The sequence below is a fragment of the Toxorhynchites rutilus genome, chromosome 3, assembly GCF_029784135.1.
Source record: "Toxorhynchites rutilus septentrionalis strain SRP chromosome 3, ASM2978413v1, whole genome shotgun sequence".
Classification (NCBI taxonomy): Eukaryota; Metazoa; Arthropoda; class Insecta; order Diptera; family Culicidae; genus Toxorhynchites; species Toxorhynchites rutilus.
In genome coordinates this window covers 243,393,959-243,421,202 of record NC_073746.1, presented here as the reverse complement: position 1 = coordinate 243,421,202, position 27,244 = coordinate 243,393,959, and the positions used below count along the sequence as shown (strand labels likewise).

At 39.2% G+C, this 27,244-nt stretch overlaps 1 protein-coding gene across 2 annotated transcripts; it reads right to left on the bottom strand.

Annotated features, from left to right (window-relative positions):
* Positions 1 to 297: 297 nt before the first annotated feature.
* On the bottom strand, positions 298 to 27,212 carry LOC129776817 (centrosome-associated zinc finger protein CP190). 2 transcript variants are annotated; one of them, XM_055782685.1, is made up of 3 exons: positions 26,927 to 27,212; positions 9,891 to 12,332; positions 298 to 2,139 (listed from the first exon to the last, which is right to left on the bottom strand). In XM_055782685.1, exons 2-3 carry the CDS (start codon positions 12,250 to 12,252, stop codon positions 941 to 943), a joined length of 3,561 nt encoding a protein of 1,186 aa, XP_055638660.1. In that variant the 5' UTR covers positions 12,253 to 12,332; positions 26,927 to 27,212; the 3' UTR covers positions 298 to 940. The 2 variants fall into 2 exon arrangements, with proteins under 2 accessions (XP_055638660.1, XP_055638658.1); XM_055782683.1 differs by lacking the exon at positions 26,927 to 27,212 and adding an exon at positions 12,735 to 13,189.
* Between the last annotated feature and the right edge of the window lie 32 nt (positions 27,213 to 27,244).

Sequence of the window (27,244 nt, the reverse complement as noted above, 5' to 3'; positions counted from 1 at the left end):
ACTCATGAACTTGCGCTTAGTAAGAAAACGTGAATGTTTGAAGGTATTGATAATAAAAAACTAATTTTGGGCGGGACGAAGTTTGCCGGGTCAGTTAGTTGTAAATAAATAAATATACACTTTTGTTCTTCATCAAATTTTTAACCTGGATGAAATTATTATTGGTTTCTCACTGTACAAAAATCTTTAACTTCGTAAGTAGGTAGGTGTCACAAAAAACAGCGTTAAAAAACATCAAAACTAAAGAACACCGTAAGACCTATTTTCAGTTTCGGATTATAATATATCTATGCCATAAAAAATACAAATTATTTTATTTATTTCCGTTTCTTTACAACGATTTTTCAACATAAAGAACGAATGTAATTCAGAGCTAATAAGTATATCGGCTATTATTGTGATCCAGTCCCTAACATCTAAGCATTCTTTAAAGATTAGTACTTCCAGTGTCACATAATTCCCTTAATCACTTAAAATTAGAAACGAGGAGAACTTAAAGAATTGTCAAATTACCGAGAAAATTTATGTGAGGAGAGGAAAAACACAAATTTTGTTTCATGTAGACAATAAGTCGTGACTTTAGCCACCACAAACATGCATAAAATCAATATGTGGCAGTTTCATTCTATCCATTTTCCCTTTTCCGATGATCTTGTGAATAGAAGATATAGATTGCCCATTCACAAGCACCTATTCACAGAAGCATCAACAACGAAACTATCACCTATTGAAAAATTCGAGAAAAAAAAAACCATTATAAATATTTCAATGTTTTACGTCACTTTGTTCACTGTATTTTGTAACACAATCAGTTTATTCTGGAAAATGAGTAACATTATAATGTTTGTTTCAGACATTGAATGCTATCGATAATATTAGCACATAAAAGGTGTCCCAACAGTGATTTGACATGGTTCTTTTATCTTTTTTTATAACAATCTTATAAATCATCATCCTCATCCTCATCCCAATCTCCAAGCAGTGAACTAACAACTTCCTTCGACTTGGCCTTGGTCTCTTCATCCTTAGACGCATCCTTTTCATCTGCCTTCTCGGCTTCTTCAACGTCGTCCTGTTCCTTCACCTTCGGAGTGGTGGATTTTTCATCATGTTCTTTGTCGGCTTCCTCCTCTTTTACAGATATATCGGTTTCACTTTCCGCGGGCATTATCACCACCTGTGTGTCATTTGCACCATCATCTACACTGTCAACGGTATTATCGGCAGTCGATGCTTCAACTGCATCATCTTCTTTGCTTTCAATGTTAGTCGATTCTTCTTTCTTTTCTCCCACGACCTTTTCTAACTTCTTCTCTAGATCCGCGTCAGAATCCGATTCCGTAAACTTCGTTTCATTGTTCCAATCATCCAGCAGCTCGCTGATCTCACTCTCGTTCAATTTGCCCTCATCTTTATCTCGTTGTGGTTCTTTTTTCTCCTCACTGAATTTACTTTCTTCCGAGGTTGGTGCTACCCCCGATGGGGGATCAGATGCGGGTTCAACTGATTTAGCTTCTGGTTTTTCCACGAGTACACTCGGATGATCTTCTGTATCCTCCGACCAGTCGCCTTCCAGTTCAGAAATTAACTTTAATTTCTCCCTTTCCTTAACTGCCTTTTCGCTATCATCTCCCTGCTTCGAATCCTCTTCTTCATCTTGTTGCACGATTTGCTGCAGCACTTCGGACGACCCACTCAAATCGGCGGAATGATCCTCTTCCTTCGTCTCTTCTTCGGTTCTCTCCTCCTCGGGCACTTCCTGGCTGTCACCTTCGTCGACCTCCATCTGATGGCTACCATCTTCCGTCTCTCGTTCGCAAGTTTTTTCCGATGGTTGCGTCGATGCCTGCGATGTTTCGTCCTCGTGAACTGGCGTTACGCTAGCTGGCTGCTGGTCGGCCTCCATCGACACCACCTGCTGCTGTTGCTGTTCACTGCTGCTAATGGGGCCGGCATCCTTTGCGAGTGCTGTGCTGCTGTGGGTAATCAGCTCCTCGCCCGCTTGGCTATACATGACCACAATGTTCGAGTCCTGCACGGTTGTCCCGGTCGTGTTGATTATCTGGGTGCCATCCTCGAGCTGCAAACCGCCACCGCTGATGAAGTTCCCATCATTTAAAACCATCACGACATTGCCGCCTGTGGATATACAATAATCGAAATGATGAGTAACAAAGTCAATGAAGTATCAATGAAAGCGTAGTAAGAAAAAAAATAACTGCTAACAACTCGCGGAATATTTTAGTCTCATTAAGATATCAGTCGACATACACTATCTAATGAAACATGCGACACTATCCGTTCGTAACATACGATACTCTTCAGGTATGTAGCCAATGTTGCAAAAATAGAGCATAAATAGTATAAAATTGGGCGATTTTTTCGCTTTTGAATTAATGAGCGGGCATTTTATGGCATGCTATATGTATATGTGCGCAATAAAAAAAGACGGAACATGGAGACAGCATATTAGAAAATAAAATTATGATCTACTGGAATTTTATTTATTATCAATAAAAAATTGTTACACGTTAAACTAATAATTAAAAAGAAATAATATTCGTAAGCTCTTGAAATTTGAAAAAAAAAGTTAACCTGCGATTTCAGAATAAAATCAAAAATAAATGATAATTAAAACCAATTATAATATGCAAACTGAAAACATGTTCCACTTAAAATTGCTTATTATATTCTAATGGGTGTTTTCCACGAAGGAATGCATATAAATTAAAAAATCAGAAATAAATCGCATCACGGAAAATTATGAAATATCGAACACTCGATGCTCATTTATTTGATTGCCTTAGAAGATGTTTACGCCAATCGACACTCCTTAACAATCTACAATTAACAATCTATTTCAACTTTTTTTTTGTAGTCAATTTGTTAAAATAGCATTAAGACTAGAGCTTGTAATTTCCCCCATACATTCGTTTTATGCACTTATTTACTTTCCCACTCGTGCCGTAAGAGCGAAGAAGAGCTTATGTTGCAGTGAAACACAATTTTGATGCATTGCTTTTACTGTCCAGCTCGAAAAGTGACGCTTTGTTAAACGGATATTGGAAAAATAATGCCAGCCCTCCAAAGAGCGTGTTTCAACATTCCATCGGGACTGACCATAAAGAAATCACTCAACGCACTCTAAGAGACAGAAATTCAATAATATAGGAGAAGGTGATCCTAACCGGACCACTAATTTGCAACGGTCGATCAACACCTAATATGATCATTTTTTGGAGGCTTTGGTATTGAATTGCATAGAATAACTTTTTACCTATGTTTTAAACCATTCAGTATGTTTCATGAGTGTAAACATGGGAAAACAAAGGCAAAACCGGAAGTCAATTTTTACGACATGTTTGAAAATAATGATCCTAAACCGATACCCCATTTTTTGCAGCGAATTCACTCCTAATTGACCGAAAATAACGTACACCTCGAATTATATAGGTAATGAGTAGAGATAACAAACGAGCGGAAGTCGAATATAATTATGTTTCCATTTCCGTTTTGCTGGTAAAGGCTCTGAATGACCAATCATGATGGAAACCCCAACAATTGTGACATAGAGAGAAAGAGCATCACCAGCCGAATAATGTATTCGGATACCAATTTCCGTTCATAACGGTCCTTAAAGACCGAAAATGGCATGTAGGGTAGATAGGGGCAATATGACCAGGCGGGACAAAATGGGCCACCCTTCGTTTCGGCTTGTTATTGAACCAAAAACACATATTTTCCAACAATTGTGTTAGAAATACTCTTATTAAGAATCTCCGTAAAAACCGTATTCAAATTCAATTGTTGACGTAGGACTACGTCTTTCATTTCTAGACTGGGGTGTAAGTTCAAAGTTTCGAAAACGAAAGCGTTACGCCGAAGAACGAGATTTTCAGCGTTAATAGCTCCTAAACAACTGAACGAAATGGTATGATAAACACTTCATTCGAAGGATAAAATGTCTACGCGTTATATGCTTGGTACTTTTAGATCCAAAAACTTGTTTCAATAGCCCTAAAATTGCTTTTAAAATAAAACAGGCTGTTGAAATCACACCAATCGGTATATAAGCGAGTGCCGCTCGGAAATCCACTCAGTTATGATTGCGCAACGATTGAGGTACGATCGTTGGAATGCATGGATGTTTCCCTAACATAGACTTCAAAACCATGGAGCCTGGGGAAATTGGCATAGTAAAATAAATGCAAATTACGGGTAATTTTGTACTCGCTTGCATTTTTGCAAACCGGAATGTGTTTTCCCAATACAGATTCTGAAACCAAGAAGTTGGGAAAATCGGGATTTGCAGATACATTCAGGTCTGCAATATTTTAATACCCCCATGCATTTTTACACTCCGGAATTCGTTTTGCTAACACGGTCTATAAAAGTGGGTACAAATGCAACGCTTTGGCTCGATTATTCAAGACTGCATTGGAAGATATCTCTTCATGTCGCCAGCTACATATACGCATACCGTTTGATGATTAGGCAAAATGTTAATAACTATTTGCTGCGATAACTACTACCATAATGCATGAATTGACTTAAATTGGGATTTGTTTGCAATGAATGAATTAAACTATTTACGAATTTATAGTTTAATTCATTCACCAGTTTAATCAATAATTTAATCAACACACAAAATATAGCTCTGCGCAGCGGCGAATGGTACCCAATGAGGAACATCCGGGGTGGGATTATAATTTTCTTGAAGAAATACAATTGATTACTAAACCAACGGAAGTCCAACTATGCGGTTATATCACAGGTAGGCAGTTAACAAAACAAGCTCTGTACCCACCATACTGAAATTTATGACTCTGATGTTGATATCAATTCGTACTGGTCAGCAAAGATCAGTTAATTTTTATTGAGCATAAATGTACGGAGCGGAATGGGCATACCTGCTTGGTGCAGTATGACCAGGTATTTTTTCAACATAACCTGTAAATACAGTTGTAAAAATTTGTAAACAAACTTGGAACTAGCTAGATGTGGAATCATGTTGCGGAATGATACCAGAACATCCGATAGTAATAAGTGGTCACAGACCAGCTTGAGCGCGGCTATCAAAACAGTGAAGAGTGGTACGTCAGTGCGACATGCAGCCTTAGTGCATTTGTCCCGCGGAAACACTAAACATTATTTACGTTGTGCAGATCCTTTGCAGCTCCAGCTGCTCGGATCAATTGAGAATGTTTTTACTACGGAGCAAGAGAAAGAGCTTATAGATTATATTCTCGCTATGGAACAACGGTTTAACGGTGTTATGACGAGGGAATTCCGGAAGCTGGCGTATGATTTAGTCGAAAGAAATGTTATTTCTCACCAGTGTTTGCCAATTGATCCATTTACTGAAAAAATCGCTTTCATACGGACTACGCAAAGCGAATGATTCATATTCAACTAATTTAGCAGATCCTGGTTTTTAAGTCTCAGAGAGTGCAAACTATATGATTATTTAGCTCGATAGAGGCTAAGGGAAGGGTAGTCAGATTATGTTTTCCATTTTTAATGCTGCTATCCCTTGAAATATATATTCATATAGACCGCAGTTTTACTAGCAACACCGCTCCAGTTTCCAGATCAAAGTGGGTGATACCATTCTCCAATCACTTCGTAATCTGAACTAAATGGATTTCCGAACGGGCGCCAGTTTATATACAGGTTTGTGTTCTTTCAATAACTTGTTTTTAAAGCAATTTTTAACCTATTGAAACAAATTTTCAGATCAATCATTAACAAGCATATAACTCTTGGACACTTTATCTTGCGACTGAAGTGATTATCATACCATTCCGTTCAGTCTGCAAAAGTACTAACGTTCAAAAACTTGCGCTCCAAGTGTAACGCTCTCGTTTTCGAAACTATGGACTCACACCTCGGTACAGAAATGAAAGACGAAGTCTTTTTTCAAAAATATCCAGTTAAGCTCTTGGTTGATCGAATTCCAGTTCTGAGATCTTTCGCTGAACTCCTACTATCAGATTCCTGTACAGTCACCTCATCCACTTTAGTCGCCGCAGAATGCCAGTCAGCCTCAAAATGCTTCTCATTTTCAACAGTACTTTGTAGATCTTCTTCAGGTTCCACTTGGCGATAGTTCAATATTGTTGGAAGGGTTCTTGTTCTTGGGCACCACCTCCTTCACGTTGTTGGTGGCATACCACACCATAGCCTTTGTTACGAAACAGTAACATGCCAAATCTAGTCGCAACAGCACGGAACAATTTCAAGTCACAAGTTTTCAAGTCTCAAATACCCTGTCAAACCACTCAAAATGCTTGAAAAAAATCTACCTTTCGGTTATCGTATAGAACTCGTGTTTGAAGTATTTCTTGATGTAAGCTTCGTCGTCCATTACCGCACCGCAATCGAACTTCGTCAGCATTGTCGTTTACAATTTCCGGGATCGTATTTTGGCCGCCTTGCTTTTCTCCAAAAATAATGCCGGTCAGAACAAGAGTTAATGGTGGCCGCTACAGTGCCACGATCACCACCTTTTTTTGTACAACAATTAAATGCTCTTAATGTAAGGGAGCTGTGGTGCAACATGCTACCCCGTGCTTCCCACAACTTATTTATTGAAAGTAACGTTTGACGAATGAATAATATCGCGTATCTCCGTTTGCCTTTTTTGTGGGGCTATGTGGAGTCTATTTATTTACAATGATACTACATCCTTTGAAGAGATTTACAACATTGTTCCGCCAATGTACTCAGTTCATAGCTGGAGTTCTCCAACTCCCGGCCGGACCGATTCTTGCCAGCTCCTGCTCCACCTAGTCCACCTACCCCGCTTGCTGGGTTCCTTTCCTTCTTATTCCTACCGGATTCAATACGAACACCATCTTTGCAGGGCTACTGTCCGGAAATCTTGGAAAAAGCCCTGCCCATCACACTGGTCCAGTCTTGGCGACATTCTGGATGTTGGTGTTTTCGAACGCCGAGTGCATAGAACAATATACGCTGGTGAATGAATCACAAACTGGCGCAACTCTACGGCGAACCCAAGTGCTTGTGAGCAGGGAGGCAAAATTTCGAAAGAACATGTTGAAATCGAAAAGCAAATTTTGAAATTTTGTCAGAGCAAAATATCTTCTCCGACACTCTTCACCTCTTTCCATCACGGTGCCTATGACGATTTGGCTGCTGGTACACCATCACGTTTGTTTTGAAATAGTCTTCGTTCCACCGATAGAAATTCTCAGTTCAATCTCGATGTCAGTGAATCTTCATGCCGCAAATATCACCTTTTATTGCGTCCTGATGGAATTTTCGTTGGTCATAAATCCATAAAGCCAGTACTCGAATGTGTCGTTTAGACGCATTGATCGCAAGCCCAACCAGCCCTGCTTCGTGTTTCAGTCGGGTATAGAAGTCCGCCACGTGTTCTTCCGATTATGCGAAGCAGATAAATTAAGTATATTTGTTGAAAATCGAGAAAAAGGGGGGACTTCACCTTGTAGAAGTCCCCTTAGAGTCTCAAACGATTCCAAAAGATCACCTGAGATCCGCAAACTACACCGCACATCGTTCATCTTTGCCTGAATCAGTCTTGTCAGCTTTCGGGAAAAGCTGTGTTCGTCCATGATATTCCATAGCTGTCGTCGATCGATAGTATTATGTGCCGCATTGAAAATGGAGAGAATGTGGTGCGTGGTGACCAAATACTCGCGGCACTTTTGAAATCTGCCGCAGCTGTAATCAGTTGTCGAGCAACCGGGCATAAATCCGACAGGATAACTTCACACAAATCTACTTACTATTGGCTTACTATCTACTAAGTTTTCCCCGTCCCTTAACATCACCCATCGTAGGAGGTGCTACATCGTTGTTCGTTGTTCGCCTTCACCTTTCGGTCACTTCGCGTTCGTTCGTCAAGATGCCTTCTTCCTTGCTCCTACACATTTCAGCCCGCGACACAAAGGCTTTGTGCGAGGCGTTTAGTTTCTTGAAGAACTTCAGAGATTATCGAGAACAATAAAGCAGCGCCATCTCCCCACACTATTTCTCTTCCAGGCGGTGATTTTTCCCGAGAGAGATGTGTTCGCTTTAGTATGTTTCGTTGCACGTTTTATCGAGTCGCTCGTTGCAACATAGCTGCGCGTAATGCATCCTTCTCGTGCAGAAGCGCTCAGCACTCGTCGTCAAACCATTCGTTCCGTTGTCCTCGTTGCTCATACCCGATGACGGTCGCTGCTGTGCTGCGAATTGCCGCTTCCAAGGTGTTCCAGCATTGTTCCATCGAGGGTTGTGGACTCTACAGTTTACGCTGATATGGCGTAATAGGAATTCAATAGGAATACAATATTCACCCCGCCATCAATGATATACGATTCAATGCTACGATATTGATAGAAAATTGTTACATTTTGATATTATTGAGCCAAAAACGGAACACTTAGATTGATATATCCCTGAAGATTTGTGTAGCCAAATGTATTGCTTGCCCGCTTACCAACCAACGTGTCTTGAACGGAGGAACTCTTAGCTCGTCTAAACGTAGGTATTAACTCATTTTTAACTCTTCTCTCTTCTTCTTCTTCTTCTTCTTTTTGGCTTTAAGAGGGTTTAAACTTTTCAGTTCATTCGCCTCTAGAATACAGGCAAATCTGTTTTTGTGCGATCCTTTTCTTATCCGATTCCTTATTCGTGCCCCTCTTTTGTGAGATTTTAGCACTTAACTCATTTTATTTCAAGCGTTCGAAAAATCGAACAGTAACTTTGATAATAGCTTTGGAAAGCAACCATATGCTAGGTTTTTGGCATCAAATGATAGCTTGATAACAATTTTGTATAACTTTATCGGACAATAAATTCGGTTTAAAGCAACTATGTGCGGAATATATATATACTTACATAACCTAACAAAAAACAAAACCTTATAAAATTTTTAAAAAGTAAAATTTTGCTACAGTATTACTTTGATAAAATATCACACATTGTGATGTAGGAAAGACGATTTTCCGATTTTTTGTCTTTTTCAGGAAAACGGAAGACCGGAAAAAATAATTCTTGAAGATTGGGGTTCTATAACACCAATAATCAAAATTACACCAGTGGCTTTCGTCAAAAAAATCATTTTTACATTTTTACAAAATAATTTTTTGGTCCTAATGAGTTAATCGGCACTAGAATCACACAAACCAATCACTAACAATAATAAAATCGCACAAACTTGACTGTTGTTGACTGTACATGGTTGAGATTTCTGTACTCCACGAATTTATTTTGAGTGGCAAGCTCTAGAATACACTTGACAACAGTGCATGTCGGAAGAATTTCTTCGGTAAAAAATTCCCCCGATCAGAACGGGAATCGAATCCCCGGCATTATAATGCGTGACGCTAACCACACGACCACAGGAGTGTTACTAGCGAACGATCCTAAATTCAAAACTCAGAGCCCTCAATTGATCATCTGTGTTTGTTATGATAAAAAAACACGTCCACGCAAAAATCATCGGGTTATGGAGATCCAGCCTCACTCCGTCCACACACGCTCTACTACTCGCAACAGAAAAAAAAATTCGGACTACTTGTGCAATTAATAACACCTGATATCAAATATCCTGCTGTACGGTTCAAGTGAAACAAGGAACACACTTATGCCAAAAAAGGTGATATTGTGTAATTTATCATATGTATTGATAAAATAAACATGAACCTGAAGAACCTCAATCAAATAAACGGAAATATCTCTGAACAAGAAACAAGATATTGAATTGTCAAAAACTAAAAACATAAATTACGTGTTATGTTCTACAAATGAACAAGCAACAGGATGATTAAAAATACATTAGTACGTTAAGCAAATGGGAAACACGCTACTCTCCCTTAAGTCGGAATCTCACAATTACAATACAGACAAAAAACCGTTACCATTTTCGCTGTTCTGCAGCTGGGAGAAAATTTCGTCCTTCTGGCTCTGAGTAAGCTGCAGTTCGGTGCCATCCTCGGTGATCAACTTGGTCAGCTGATCGGGTGCAACGGCCGATGTTACCGTCGTTGTGGTTGCGGTTTCCCCGTGAACCGTCGCCAACTGGTGCTCGATGAACTGTCCCTGAAAAGTGGATTCCCCGATCACGACACTTGCGTTGTCCACCAGACCCAGGCTGGTTGCAATCCCCGACGCCACATTACTCAGCGCTTCGGCTTCCGACGAGGGTTCCAGGGTGATCTGCTGCAGATGAAGTTGGGATTTGCCCCCGATTTGGGACACCGTCTGCGCCTGGCTAGTGTCTATTACGAAGGGTATGGCGGCATTGTTGGTGAAGCTAATGTTGGAGAGGATTTTGATTTTATTCTCCTGGCTGCTGTTCACACAATGTTCCTCCGCTTCGTCAACTTGATATTCATCTTCGGAGAAATCTATAACGCCGTCTTCGCGAGCCTTCTGCTTGTGCAGACTTTTCATGTGCTCGTAGAGATCCATCTCTTTAGCGAATACCTTGTTGCAGTAAATGCACTGCTGAAGATCAACTTTCTGATGGTTTTCCTCCTCGTGCTTCTGGAGTTTGCTCAAATTCATGGCAACGTGTCCACACTCATCGCAACGGGGGAACTTGATGGAGGATTTTATGTTGTGCTCCGTCAACCAATGGTAGAACAAATTCGGATTGCGAACCTCCGCCTTCCAACCGCAGTGTTCACAAATGCGTGCATCGATTCGTTCCTTGTGCTTAACAATCAGGTGATTGCGGAATGCCTTATAGCTAGGGATACTTATCGGGCGACCATCAATTCCGCACCGTAGACAAAGCCATGGACCAGTCATATTTTCGGCGCCTTTCGCAATCAAAGCATGCATCGTCTTGGAGTCGATCTTTTTCGGGGCAGGAGTGGAAGATGCTATCGGACCCTGGCGGATACCTTCAGTCGCTTTTCGTACCATCGAAATGTCCGTCTTCAAAGGCGTCGCTGTGCGAACTTCCATTTTGACCGGAGCGGCCGGTGTCTGTGCCTGGCCTTGTGTCGAAATGTTCGTGGGATTAGTTTTCTGCATGATTTTCAATTTGATGTTTTTATTCTTCTTCACTAGATGGGGGTATTTCTTCAGCACCTCACTTATAATCTTCGCATGATCAACGCTGCCCGACTCATCCTTTACAGTGATTTGTTTTACCGCTCCCACGTGAGGCGTTGATTTCGGTTCCTGTTTCACGACGACCTGTTTCGTTGCACTCGGGCTAAAGCCGTACGATTTCGGACTTTGTTTAATGGGGGTTTGTTGTTGTTCCTCCTCTTCCTCCTCGTCGTCGAATCGAGTGTCGTCCGCCATTCCAGGAGAATCATCATCTTCGTTGACCATTTGACTCCTCAATCTGGCTGCCTCCGTAAATTCTTTAACCTCATCTAGGTTTGGTTTTTTAGCCAGAGGAGCTGCACTTATTGATGGAGCCGGGCGCTTAACGACGTTTACGTTGGTATAACCTTTCCTCAACTTTTCGAACGGTGAAGTATCGTCTTCTTTTTTGATCTGATCAGCCGTCACCAATGGTTTGCTTTCATAGGAGATGTTATCAAAAGATCCTTCGAACGCTTCAGACAATGAATTTTCATCAAACCTCGAAGGACCCGGCTTGTTATCCTTGACAGTAGCATACTTTGAAACCAGAGTGTGTGGTTCCGATACGCTCATGGTAGTATTCGCCGAATAACCGGACGCTGAAGTTGATATTTGTTTTGAAATCTGGGGACCCCTCGGTGCTATTGTTCGCGCAGACTGTTTCGCCATGCCATAGTTTCGCGACGCTGGCTGCATTTGAAAGCTGACGTTGCTTTGAGCCTCTGGCCTTGGCCTCGTAGGAGCCTGCTTGTTCAAAACAACAGGTTGCCTGGTCCCTTGCACCATTCTCGTGGTTTGTTTGTGTGCTTCTAGCAGTTTCAACAGTACCGTCATGTTCATATCTCTGGCTGTTTTCAACAGCTTCTCATACATATTGTACTGGAATTCAAGCGTCCCAGTATACATGAAATTCACAATAGGTACAATAACATCCGCTTGTAGATCCAGTGGCATTATGAGCACATCGTCGTACACTTCGCAAGTGTTCTCCAACATGTTGAAATAGTCGGTGCAGGCACTCAACACCAACCGATGGACCTTCAGTTGGGAGTTATCGTTGAACTGTAAGGTCAAATCGCAGTGGTCCGTCTTGTTGAAGAAGTTCTGCAGCTTCTGCAGGAAGAACACTCCCCAATTGTCCACTTTGACAGACTTGGTTTCGGTTATTCTTGTCATTTTTGTGCCTTGTTTCACTTGGTTCACTTTTATCCTTATCTCGTCTATTTAGTAACACAATTTTATAATTCACATCAAGCCTGAAAGAGAGAAGAAAAATCATTAGTCCTTTTTATATCACAAAATTCTTTATTCTTATAAGACACACAATCCAAATGGAAATTTCTTCCAGTGTAACCCAATGTCCAGATTTCAAATTATTTTGACATTTTGTACGCAAAAAGCGGCAAACTGACGTTCAATCAAAACATCAACAAAACCTTTGAATTACTTTTTTTTTTATTCGAATTAAATTCGGATTTCATTGAAATACGGAAACCGCTCACGAATTTACATGCAATGTTATGATGCTTTGGGAAGCGACGCTCGTACACTACGAAATGCACTGCACCACTACCACACACGACCCACAACATAGAAAACAAAATGCTACCAATGCTGATGCCGCGAGACAAGTTCCCGTCAAATTAACAGGGCATTACCTAGATTCACTGAGCTGATTCCAAAAAAAACTACATTTGGAACCAGCTGGTTATAACTCGAACCACATTCGCTCCCTTCATACGCCAACAAGCAACCTCCGCGAAGATCGAGAAACTACTTTTAGCACATCACTAACACAGTCGGGCAAAACATTAATCCCGAAATTGCCCTTTAAAATTCCACTAAACTCGACGACGCACTCGGAACAAAATTTATGTTAGCCAATTTCGACGCGCCTTATCCCAACCGTCAGCACAGGATTCGATTGCAAAACGGCAGGACACGGAGTCTAGTCCACCTTCGATATGCGTTTGTGGCTCCCGAATTCGAAATATAATGTCCACACACCACTTTTTGCGCTACACCGTCGCGAGCTCGGCTAAACTTTCTGCCAGATCTAAGATGGCGACGACTTTCAATGAATGGCCGCTGCAAAGTGTTACGTGTGGCAATGTCGCTCGACTCGGGGCTTGTTTGTTGCGTAGGAAATAAGGAACGAAAGCTCTCGCTGCCCAATATGTTGGCTGCAAGTTCGTATCGATCGGCAGAAAGCCGGAGAAGAGAGAGGAAAGCAAGAGAGAAATTGTTGCTGATGTGGAGCTTTCCAGCTTTGCTACAAAACGTTTGTAACTTGTTATCGTTCCATTTCAGCTATGTTTGTGAATCAACAAATTATTTACTATTTTTACCGTTTGTTAGTTAGGGTGGTTCTATGAAAAAAATTAATAGGTAAATATGTGCAAGTGAAATTTTTCAGGAAAAAAATCAAAATTTGAAAATTTTACAGGCGATTTAGATAACCTTATCAATTTTTGATGTACGTGAATTATTCACCATTGTTCGATAGGTGGATGTGGGTGCGGTTTGCATTATTAACTGAACGAATTCAGTGATTTTTCAAATCCAAACAGTTTGATCGTAATTCTCATTCTCATTTATTCGTCATTTGTTCACAAAAATGGGTTGAAATAATAGAAATCTATCTAATCTATCATTATTTCAATAGAATAGCTTTTAACCGATTCTCTTCATGACATTCTCTATCGTTAATAACACAGCGATAAAAGCATTTCCTGATGTGTTCGATAATCTGGATTCTAGAAGAGAACCTCGTTTATCCAACTACCCAACAAAAAATACCGCGTAAATCATCTACAAAGCAGTTGTTCACCTCTATTCTGTATTTCGATCAATTCGAAATATTTCGAATGATTTGATAAAACTCCATTCTGTATTCCGTTTGAGTTGTTTTTGCATTTCGTTCGATCTTTTTCTCTTGGAACATTGGATGGGCAAAACGTTCGAAATAGGGAATGCGAAATTATAACTCGAACGAAATAACGGTTTCGATCGAAATGTAAATCCGTCGGAATACAAAATAGGCCTGGTTATCTAAAGAGAAAATCAATGAAGAGAATCGATCAAAACAGATAGGTCCTTTTGATAAGTTAACCCATTAGTGCCCAGCGTATGAAATTTAATACGCAAAAATGTCCGTTTTGACCAAACTAAAGTGGTAAGCCTATTTTCAATGATACCACATTACAATTTAAGAGTGTTTTTTTGTGTCAGTGTCATTTTATCTGTCATTTTTGTTGTTTTGTTGTGTATCGTAGAGATGGGCAAAACGGTTCACTTTAATGAACCGTTCAGTGACCAAGCGTTCACTTAAGTGAACTAGTTCTTTTGAGCAGTTCACTCACTCTTTCGTACATTAGAGGGATATGCCAGAGCAAGTATTAAAAGTGTGAGATATTATGTAGGACTGTTCTTTTCATTCATAAAATGCTGTTTGTTATCAATAATTAGATGTCCGAATTTTGTTAAAAATATCTTAGCAGAATAGAGAACCAAACTATGATTTTGAAATTTTGATTTAGCTTGAGTCGTGATACATTCTTTTCAGCACAAACTAGCGTTGCGCTGCCTTTTTTTCAATGTTTTGCAATAACTGCTATAGCAAAACTGTACCAAAACGCGAAAGACTTTCTCGAAATTATCGAGCACAATATGGTATAATATAAAAAATTTTCATATCAGCGACACAAAATTTTATTTACTGCTGAAAATAACTGTTTGAATCGTTTCGCTTTCAACTGTAATTTTTTGTGAGGTAGATTTGCATATCTCACTGAAATATTTATCCTCAAATTAAAACTTTATTTGATAAATAATCGAACAATCCAATTTAAGAACCATCGTATTCTTAAATATTGCATTTTATTATGAAAACGACAATACCAACATCTTATTTTTGTTATTTCATCGTTTGTTTCCATTCGTTAATTTGAGGACTATTTGCTTTGCAGCAGTATTTGTCTATCACTCGTTCGCTCGCCTTCCTCTTATGGCGGGTTTACATTAGGGAGATCTATAGCTATAGATGGATTTATTCACGTGAAAATAGGTGTAAACGGGAGAGAATAAATATAATACACTTATTCGAGGTATATATAACTTGAATAAATTCAGCATATGTAAACGCTTGTGAATTTCTCACTGGTGAGAAATCACTAAAGTTGGATGCAGTTCTACTTTAGGTGAATAAATTCACCGAAAATATGAATATATTCATTATAGAAGTTCACGCTAGTGTAAACGGTTGATGCGATTTCTATAAATCTCATCATATTTCTTCACATGAATATATCACTAGTCTAAACCCCCTTATACACCGATCACCATTCACAGTTCGTTCTGAACTGTAAACACAGTTCCGCCAGCGGTCTGTTCGTTCTGAACTGTATACACAGTTCCTCCAGCGGTCATCGTGAACAGTTCGTTCTGAATTGAACTGTATACACAGTTCAGCCAGCGGTCTTCGTACACATTTCGTTCTGAACTGGGTAAGCAGTTCATGTGAACTGTTGCCCAGTAAAAAAGAACGACCGTTCGTTCACTCTTTTTGGTGAACTAGTTCTTTTGAACAGTTCATGAACGGTTTGCCCATCTCTAGTGTATTGGAGCATGCAAAGCTCGAGTTTAATCGAGTCGCAAAAGTAAACATAAATTTAACAAAATTTTACCTCTTGAAGGATTCTAAATTGCTCAAATCTGTGACACAACACTACTAGACGAGTGTAAAAAATGATATCTAGCGAAAAAATCCGAAGAAAATTATGAAACCGCAAAAAAATCTATGTTTACTTTTGAGAGTATGAAATAAATAATAAATCATTTCATTAATACGAATCCAACTGGTACACAACGAAGGTGTGCGTATTGCAACCGATGTACGACGTATATTTGCTTGAAGTGTGATATGGATTTGCACCCTTCGGAGTGCTTTTTCCGGTACCATACTCAGTGATACTAAATCCGATACACTGCCGTTCTATGCATAACTGTACTATGTTCTATGCAATCCCTATGAACCGTGGGACAATTATGCGGCAGTACACGAAAGTGCTAATAGACCATGAAAATGGTTGTTGAAGTTGAATTTTATGAAATAAAATCGTTTTGTTCGATATTCAAATGATTTCCATTTTTGATACTGTATCGGCTCAGCGTATGAAATATCATACGTCAGATATCTCAACTTCCAAAGAACTCCAAACCAAAATATCGCATTTTCCCTCCGTTTCGGGACAAACCTAGATGGACTAGAAAGTTTCATGCCATTTGGATCAAGTTCTTGTACACCTGGGCAGTAATGGGTTAAGTGTGAAATGACTGGCATTTTCGGTTCTCGTGGAGGCGATCTGGCGCAACATTCATACCTCTCACGCAGAGATCACGAGTTCAATTCTCACTCCCGACATTCTTCCAAAAATGAAAGTAAAAGTGACGACCCAGCCGAAATGTGTTGAAAGTCACTATAATAGAAAAAAAATCGGTTCGCTCGAAAAAAGAACGATAAAAATCAATTTTCCATCAATGATAGAGTCACCGATTTTTACGGACATCTGCCGATTTACCAAATAGTATTGGAGCCAGCTAAGAAAGGAGCCGTTGAAACCAAGACGATTAAGTTTTGCAATGATTATCTGGTGATTGATGGTATCGAAAGCCGCCGAAAAATCGGTGTAAACTGCATCTATTTGATGACACGACTGTAGAGCACGAGCAATAAACGATGTATAGAAAACTAGGTAGGTCGTGGATCATTTCGGAATAAATCCATGTTCTTCAGATATATTCCAAGACGATGAGTTCGAATAATTTGGATATTGCACATAAACAAGCGATCCCTCTGTAATTCTGGACCTCTTTCTTACAGCCTTTCTTAAAAACTGGAAAGACATAGGCTTTCTTCCATACTTGGGGAAATATGCCAGAATTTAAGGAGCGGTTGACAATTAGACTCAACGGATAAGACAAACTTTCAGCACATTCAGCATATCCTCCGGTCCGGTCTAGAGTTGGAAGAATGTTTCAGTTTATAGCAGGCGTCTTCAACGATGTTCTGGTTAATTATAGGTGACGATCCAGTCGTTGCAAGATGAGGTATATTATCAGTCGCGGAGGCAATTTGCTCATAATCAAGACACTCATTGACAAAAGCACTCTGGAATTGGCACCAGAATAGCTCACAGATGCTTTCTCTGCTGGAAGCAACTACATTGCCACGTGTCATTCGAAATATTTCGAATGATTTGATAAAACTCCATTCTGTATTCCGTTTGAGTTGTTTTTGCATTTCGTTCGATCTTTTTCTCTTGGTACATTGGATGGGCAAAACGTTCGAAATAGGGAATGCGAAATTATAACTCGAACGAAATAACGGTTTCGATCGAAATGTAAATCCGTCGGAATACAAAATAGGCCTGGTTATCTAAAGAGAAAATCAATGAAGAGAATCGATCAAAACAGATAGGTCCTTTTGATAAGTTAACCCATTAGTGCCCAGCGTATGAAATTTAATACGCAAAAATGTCCGTTTTTGACCAAACTAAAGTGGTAAGCCGATTTTCAATGATACCACATTACAATTTAAGAGTGTTTTTTTGTGTCAGTGTCATTTTATCTATCATTTTTGTTGTTTTGTTGTGTATTGTAGAGATGGGCAAAACGGTTCACTTTAATGAACCGTTCAGTGACCAAGCGTTCACTTAAGTGAACTAGTTCTTTTGAGCAGTTCACTCACTCTTTCGTACATTAGAGGGATATGCCAGAGCAAGTATTAAAAGTGTGAGATATTATGTAGGACTGTTCTTTTCATTCATAAAATGCTGTTTGTTATCAATAATTAGATGTCCGAATTTTGTTAAAAATATCTTAGCAGAATAGAGAACCAAACTATGATTTTGAAATTTTGATTTAGCTTGAGTCGTGATACATTCTTTTCAGCACAAACTAGCGTTGCGCTGCCTTTTTTTCAATGTTTTGCAATAACTGCTATAGCAAAACTGTACCAAAACGCGAAAGACTTTCTCGAAATTATCGAGCACAATATGGTATAATATAAAAAATTTTCATATCAGCGACACAAAATTTTATTTACTGCTGAAAATAACTGTTTGAATCGTTTCGCTTTCAACTGTAATTTTTTGTGAGGTAGATTTGCATATCTCACTGAAATATTTATCCTCAAATTAAAACTTTATTTGATAAATAATCGAACAATCCAATTTAAGAACCATCGTATTCTTAAATATTGCATTTTATTATGAAAACGACAATACCGACATCTTATTTTTGTTATTTCATCGTTTGTTTCCATTCGTTAATTTGAGGACTATTTGCTTTGCAGCAGTATTTGTCTATCACTCGTTCGCTCGCCTTCCTCTTATGGCGGGCGCGATCTATAGCTATAGATGGATTTATTCACGTGAAAATAGGTGTAAACGGGAGAGAATAAATATAATATACTTATTCGAGGTATATATAACTTGAATAAATTCAGCATATGTAAACGCTTGTGAATTTCTCACTGGTGAGAAATCACTAAAGTTGGATGCAGTTCTACTTTAGATGTATAAATTCACCGAAAATATGAATATATTCATTATAGAAGTTCACGCTAGTGTAAACGGTTGATGCGATTTCTATAAATCTCATCATATTTCTTCACATGAATATATCACTAGTCTAAACCCCCTTATACACCGATCACCATTCACAGTTCGTTCTGAACTGTAAACACAGTTCCGCCAGCGGTCTGTTCGTTCTGAACTGTATACACAGTTCCTCCAGTGGTCATCGTGAACAGTTCGTTCTGAATTGAACTGTATACACAGTTCAGCCAGCGGTCTTCGTACACAGTTCGTTCTGAACTGGGTAAGCAGTTCATGTGAACTGTTGCCCAGTAAAAAAGAACGACCGTTTGTTCACTCTTTTTGGTGAACTAGTTCTTTTGAACAGTTCATGAACAGTTCATGAACGGTTTGCCCATCTCTAGTGTATTGGAGCATGCAAAGCTCGAGTTTAATCGAGTCGCAAAAGTAAACATAAATTTTACAAAATTTTACCTCTTGAAGGATTCTAAATTGCTCAAATCTGTGACACAACACTACTAGACGAGTGTAAATAATGATTTCTAGCGAAGAAATCCGAAGAAAATTATGAAACCGCAAAAAAATCTATGTTTACTTTTGAGAGTATGAAATAAATAATAAATCATTTCATTAATACGAATCCAACTGGTACACAACGAAGGTGTGCGTATTGCATCCGATGTACGACGTATATTTGCTTGAAGTGTGATATGGATTTGCACCCTTCGTAGTGCTTTTTCCGGTACCATACTCAGTGATACTAAATCCGATACACTGCCGTTCTATGCATAACTGTACTATGTTCTATGCAATCCCTATGAACCGTGGGACAATTATGCGGCAGTACACGAAAGTGCTAATAGACCATGAAAATGGTTGTTGAAGTTGAATTTTATGAAATAAAACCGTTTTGTTCGATATTCAAATGATTTCCATTTTTGATACTGTATCGGCTCAGCGTATGAAATATCATACGTCAGATATCTCAACTTCCAAAGAACTCCAAACCAAAATATCGCATTTCCCCTCCGTTTCGGGACAAACCTAGATGGACTAGAAAGTTTCATGCCATTTGGATCAAGTTCTTGTACACCTGGGCAGTAATGGGTTAAGTGTGAAATGACTGGCATTTTCGGTTCTCGTGGAGGCGATCTGGCGCAACATCCATACCTCTCACGCAGAGATCACGAGTTCAATTCTCACTCCCGACATTCTTCCAAAAATGAAAGTAAAAGTGACGACCCAACCGAAATGTGTTGAAAGTCACTATAATAGAAAAAAAATCGGTTCGCTCGAAAAAAGAACGATAAAAATCAATTTTCCATCAATGATAGAGTCACCGATTTTTACGGACATCTGCCGATTTACCAAATAGTATTGGAGCCAACTAAGAAAGGAGCCGTTGAAACCAAGACGATTAAGTTTTGCAATGATTATCTGGTGATTGATGGTATCGAAAGCCGCCGAAAAATCGGTGTAAACTGCATCTATTTGATGACACGACTGTAGAGCACGGGCAATAAACGATGTATAGAAAACTAGGTAGGTCGTGGATCATTTCGGAATAAATCCATGTTCTTCAAATATATTCCAAGACGATGAGTTCGAATAATTTGGATATTGCACATAAACAAGCGATCCCTCTGTAATTCTGGACCTCTTTCTTACAGCCTTTCTTAAAAACTGGAAAGACATAGGCTTTCTTCCATACTTGGGGAAATATGCCAGAATTTAAGGAGCGGTTGACAAGTAGACTCAACGGATAAGACAAACTTTCAGCACATTCAGCATATCCTCCGGTCCGGTCTAGAGTTGGAAGAATGTTTCAGTTTATAGCAGGCGTCTTCAACGATGTTCTGGTTAATTATAGGTGACGATCCAGTCGTTGCAAGATGAGGTATATTATCAGTCGCGGAGGCAATTTGCTCATGATCAAGACACTCATTGACAAAAACACTCTGGAATTGGCACCAGAATAGCTCACAGATGCTTTCTCTGCTGGAAGCAACTACATTGCCACATGTCATCACGGTCGGTGGACCGGACTCTCCCTTTTGATTATTGACAAATATTCAGATTTTTTTTTTGTTCCACTTTAAAGTGGATTGCACGCGGTCTTGATATCTGGCAAATAAAACTTTGTTGAGACGTCTGAAATTGTTGTTGGCTAATGCGTAGCGGGTTTTCCAAAAATAGGAGTGAGATCTAGTCAATTTCTTCAAGGTAGATCTCTTCGCTGCTTTCAAACGTTTAAAATTACGTTTAGACCACGGTGGATGCTGGATGTTAAGGATTCTTTTCTTCGGGACAAACTGGGCAATTGCATAGAGCAACACATTAGACAAAGCAAGCGAACCAGAGTCAAAATCATCTACATATAAAATGACGTTCCAATCAATGTTCAGAAGAAATCTATTAATAGATAAAAAGTCAGCTTTGTTGAAGTTGTAACAGATCGACTCGGCTGTGATTGAGAAAATAAGCGGTGGCGAGTGTATTGCTATTAAGCCATGTTTCAGTGAGCTCAAAAAAGTCATAAAAAACACCAGAACAAGCTTTAAAATAATCCGATATAGTGGAATTCATACCGACGTTTTGGTAATAGATTACCAGCTCATTTATATCAGCGGTGATCGCACTAGTCGTTTGCGATCTGTCAGAGTGTTCAAGTGTTGGTGCTGGTTTGACCACGATAAATACAATACGGTAGCGCGACTCATAAGAAAGTTCTTTCAGCCATCTTGGATTTTGTATGTAAACAATCAGCAATATTTTGCAATATTTTTTTTTGCTCTTTGTGTGTGGAATGGTTTTGGTGACAATAAGAGCATCGAAAAGTATAAATGTGAGTTAGGTTTGTAATATACTCTCTCTTATTATATGTTTCAGCTCAAGAGAATAAATCGACTCTCGGTGTCGGTTGGTGATGGAGATATTTTTCCCGCATTTTGCAGTTAGAAACGTCGGTTAATCGTTCGATAGATTCAAAAAATCGAATATTTGCAATTTTATTCGAGGAATTTTGTATCGAATAATGAAAAATCAAAATATGAATACATCGAATAATTATCAAAGTAATCGCGATTAATGAAAAACGGAACCATTTTTTCAAAAAAAATCAGTGCAAAATTTGTTTAATCTTCCTGTACTTGCGTGCAAAATCATAACACATATACTCGCGCACGGTGTCACAGATCGAAAGTTGAACTTCTTCGTTATATTGCTATTGTATATTTTTTTAGCTTTATTGGTATTTATTTGAAGAAGAGCGTATAATTGAATGAAAAATGTCCAGAAGATGTTTTCATCTTCTTCATTCAGTTTTAAAAGTCATCTAATTCAGCCTCTTCAAAACAGAGAAATTTTTGATACTTCAACACAAATAACGAAATTCGACTTTTTTTCCTGTTATTAATTGAAAGTAAGCGACTGAATATAAGTCATGAAAGTATAAAGAGCTATGATATAACATAAAAACGTATTAATCGATTTAGATTTCATTAGTAAAAGAATTAGAGCATACCATAACGGCGTGTTTTTAAGGTCTTTTTTGAAGAGAATAATGTACAGGGTTTTCCAATTTTAAATTCCGAAAGTAAATTGAAATAAAACACACTTAGAATTCAAATTAAAGTTTGGTTTATGCCATTATGTGCGAAATACAACATCATTCAAATGTCCACCTAGGGCTTCCTCGCACACCTTGATCCGGAACAGGTAATTTTCGATCACTTTTCGGCACATATGGGGCGGTATCTCGGTCATAACTTCACGAATGTTGTCTTTTAAATGTTCAAGAGTTTGCGGAGAGTTGGCATAGACACGGTCTTTCGCATAACCCCACAAAAAAAAAGTCTAGCGAGTTCAAATCGAATGATCTGGATGGCCAATTGGCATCACCAAAACACGAAATTATGCGTCCCTCAAATTTCGTTCGCAATATGGCCATGTTCGGTCGTGTTGTGTGGCACGTGGCGCCGTCCTGCTGAAACCGCATGTCATCCGTATCCATATCTTCAATTTGTGGCAAAAAAAATCGGTTAACATGCGGCCATAGCGCTCACCATTCACAGTTACCGTCTCGCCGTCCTCATTTTTGAAGAAATACGGCCCGATGACTCCACCAGACCATAACGCGCACCAAACAGTGACTTTTCGCGGATGCAATGGCCTCTCAACAATCACGTGTGGATTTTCTGATTTTTTCAAAATTTCCGTATATGGCCACTCGCCATATACGGAAATTTTGGGTGTTCACATAGCCACCGAGCTCGAAATGTGCCTCATCACTGAAGAAATTTTGATGCGAAAATTCAGCATTTTGCTGCTGTTGTTCGTTCACCCAATCGACATATGCCCGACGCATTCCATGGTCACCACGCTCTAATTTTTGTACCAGTTGGACTTTATATGGATGTAGGTGCAAGTCCAAATGCGAAATTCGCCCCAATGATGTGTTCGACAAGCCCAATTGCTGAGCACGCCGTGGAATCGAAACATTCGGGTCATCCTCCACACTGGCAGCAACAGCAGCAATATTTTCGGCCGAACGCACATTACGATGATGCACAGGTTTCACAATATCCGCTACGGATCCAGTTTGTTCGAATTTACGCACTACATTAGCGATTGTGTGCTCTGTAGGCCGTCCATGGCGACCAAAATCCGTCCGTAATGCTCGAAAAACATTTGCCGGTTTTTCATCATTTTTATAGTATAGTTTAACAAAATTAACACGTTGTGCGATGCTAAAACGATCCATATTGTAAAATGGCCGACATTCAACTAACGATATGACGCTTTTGTTGACAGGTATGTCAAACGGTTGTCAGCGCAGGGCTGTATACTTTCGGAAGCCCGAAATGGAAAACCATGTATAACGACCTTCTAGAATCTAGAATCATCTGGCAACTAGATGATAAGGGTTCTGGAATTTCAAGTTTTCCTATATCTAATATTCTTTGTTCCTGTGTTCTTGGTTAACAAAAACTTAATGCTACCTGAAAAATGGATTAGTTTATTGTTTACTCTTTATGAATATGTTGATGGTTCTGAAAAGAACCTTTGGTGTTGTGTTTTTGTTATCACTCGATATTCCCATCTTGTTCGGTTAAACCTTCCTGTTTAGCTATTGCGTTTGCCACTCGCCACAGCTTTCACAGTTGGAAAATTTCTTCCCATCCAGCTTGTGACATGTTGTTCAGTAAATTACATTTAATGCGACGTGCCGGAGAAACACTTTGCCACTCACTGAAACTAATTGTTGCCTTGATGAGCGCCGAACCGAAGCTGCTCTGTTCTTGATGCGGGTTTTCTGATTATCGTGAGCAGCTTTGCAAGCCAACTCGAGCACTCCGACGGCCGAAACTCTATAATCGCTGTTAGGTATACTGGTGCTCCGGCACCAATCCTTTCGGCCTAGTTAGCCTTGCGGAGCAATCAGTGAATGCGACCAACAGGGAACTAGAAACCTGCACGGTTCGAGTGAGACTTTGCCTTTCCCTTAACTTGTCCTCCTTTGTTACGTCCACGATGCCGATGCCGTACAACCACACGGGTTTACGGTTTGAAAGAAAATAAGATATTTTTTTGGGGTCCGCGTGTTTTATACTCTAGCGGTACACACTCACAGTCCCAACTCACAAGTCCAACGAGACGAACGAATGGGCGTTAAAAGGGAGCGATGGCAAAAAATACATTCATTACGATTTGTTCGCTCGTTGGATTCACATGCAGGCTAAAAAGGGTCCTTTTCAGGATCACAAAATTATCTTCAATCTAAAGAGTTTATTGTTTTGTTATCACTCGATATCCCCATCTTGTTCGGCTAAGCCTTTCTGTTTAGCGATTGCATTTGCCACTCGCCACAGCTTTCACAGTTGGTAAATTTCTTCCCATCCAGCTTGTGACATATTTTACAGTAAATTACATTCAATGGCACGTCGCATTACCACCACTCAGTATCGGATTGGAGGTAATTTTAACCTGTAATTGAACATTTGCGATGACAGTGGTACAGTGTCGACTTTCAATGTGGGGTCATAATTTGGACCCCGAACTCTATGTTTACAAAAATGTCCAACTAAATATGTCGCATTACAAGTCCGTCCAATTAGCTAAATGTCGAGATAAGTGTAAATTACTGTACTTTCAATCTAGAAGCAATTTAAGAATTGGTGAAAATCAATAAGCTCAGAACAACTGCCAAATTCACATACTCATCATATCCTGGAAAACAAATTATGAAAAAATCAATTTGTGTTTTATTATTATTTTGGATAATGTTTTAGAAAGCATTGAACTGTATTTCCTAAACTCTTTTTTAGAAGGTTTAATGGCCCTGAAAAGCGCCTTATTTTATGGAATGGTTCCAATTTAGAAAACTTAGTACTCGTGGTTTTGAAAAAAAAACCATTTCGAACGCCCTGGATTTGCCACCAAAGCAGTTTGTATAAAGAACAAACTTTTTTCTTCTGCTACCTGATGCCGTTTTGCGATTGCGTTTGCCACTCGCCACACGTTGAAACTGCCTGTTGTCTTGATGTCCACCGAACCGAATGTGTTCTGTTCTGAATGCGGGTTTTCTTATCGTCGCGAGCAGCTTTGCCAGCTAACTCGATCACTTCGGGGGCCGAAACTATATAACGCCGGCTAGGTGGACTGGTGCACTGGTACTAACGCGCTCGGCCTAGCTACCCTTGCGGGGAACTCCAGATAAACACGGTTCGAGCGGGATTTGGCCTTTCCCTTCACTTTTCCTCCTTTACCATGTCCAGACATGGCTGCTTGGGTTGGTTTGTTGATGTGTTGTGATGCGAAACGATGTGGTGTACGGTTTGAATGAGAATGATCGTTACGGCAGCGGAGCGGGGATTTTTAAGCTGACTGGCTGGCTCGAGAATTACCCATGTGTGAGACTGCGACCAATGTTTCGTTAATTTTTTTCTTTTTCCTTTCCAATCGTGCTTCATTCTATGTCGCTGCTGCTCTGGTTGCCCGTTTTGGTCGGTACGATTTGAGGAGCACAAAATGGACCAATCAAAAATGGGCACATAGTGCATTTTGACAATGCTTGATATTTCACAATTATTCAATTATTTATCTCAAGAAAAATGAAATGTTATTCGTTATGATAGATGCGTGGATATATTTCCTATCAATTGATGCAAAAACCTTTGCGATCTATTGAGAAATGCTCGAGTTATAAGCGTTCCAAATCTTGCATTTTTTCCTACTTGTAGTGCCTAGATTTCCATTTCACCCCCTATATCTTCCGGTTAGACGTAGTCCTACGTCAAAAAATTATGTTGATGTAATAAAAATATTGTGTATCATTCTCATGGTGTGCTCTTTTTTCAATCGTCCTCAACAAATCATGAAATGGTAAACTTATCAATATACTGAAATACTATTTCATTCAAAAACCATTATTCTGCACCATGTTTATTACAAAATTCTATTTAAAGTAACTTTTAAAATTATACCATCATATTTTTTATCATGAATGTCTGTTCTTTTTGATTACAAGAAATAAATGTTCGCTCGATTAATCGGATACTAAAAGACAATTATTCGAATGAATCGAATATTTAAAAATGACCCCACGATTAATCGACAATCGAATAAACGAAAATTTTAGACATCTCTATCTGCAGTCAAATCCCTTTCCGCAGTCCTTTGTATATTTATACCGTTTCCCCTCGCGCACCGTGTCTCACACCTTTAATCCACACATCTTGGGTTTGACGAAGATTCCATGTATATTTCGTGAGCATCTTTGTGTGTGGGAGGGTGGCATAAAAAACGACTTAATTAGACTGAGTATTGACGTTACGTTGTTCAACTAATTGTAGTTGCCGGTTATTTAAATTAGAAGCTTGTGCAAAATACATAATCTAGGTTGAAAACACTCCTAAAAATTATCGTGTTGTAGAAACTTGCACAAAGGATATTTTCAAAAATGTACAACTATTCGTGTCGCATTACAGGTCTGTCCAATTAGCTATATGTCGAATTAGAAGCAAAATCCCGATCCAACCCGAGAAAAAACATTTTACTATCAGTGTAACTTTGTTGATGTTCACTCAACTGAATTTGCGGATGAACACCAACTTGACAGCAAGCGTAGATTATAGAAATAATTAGAATAATTATTTTCAAGCATCATATTTCAATGTTTTCGGCCAGTTTGCTAATTAGTTTTCTCATTACTATTAGCATTTAGATCTTTGTGAAAAGTTATCTTAACTCACCAGCATCCCATACATCACACCTAATTGAGTCACATCCGCATGATGTCACTGATTTGTTATTCTCTCCGTTCAGGTCAATAAGCACTCATATCATTACGATTTCAGCAAGTAATCACATATATCACTTAAATTCTGCAGTCAATCGGTAATCTATTGTAGTTGGTTTCAATCTTGGTAGAACTTTTCACAGTAAATTTGCCCTATTTCCGCACTTTTCATTGTTTGAAAAATTTCTACTAAAAATTTAGCTCCATCTCTGCGTGTGACACTTGAAAAAAGCTCACCAAAGAGGACGCTTCTGGCTGTGCATGGATGGAT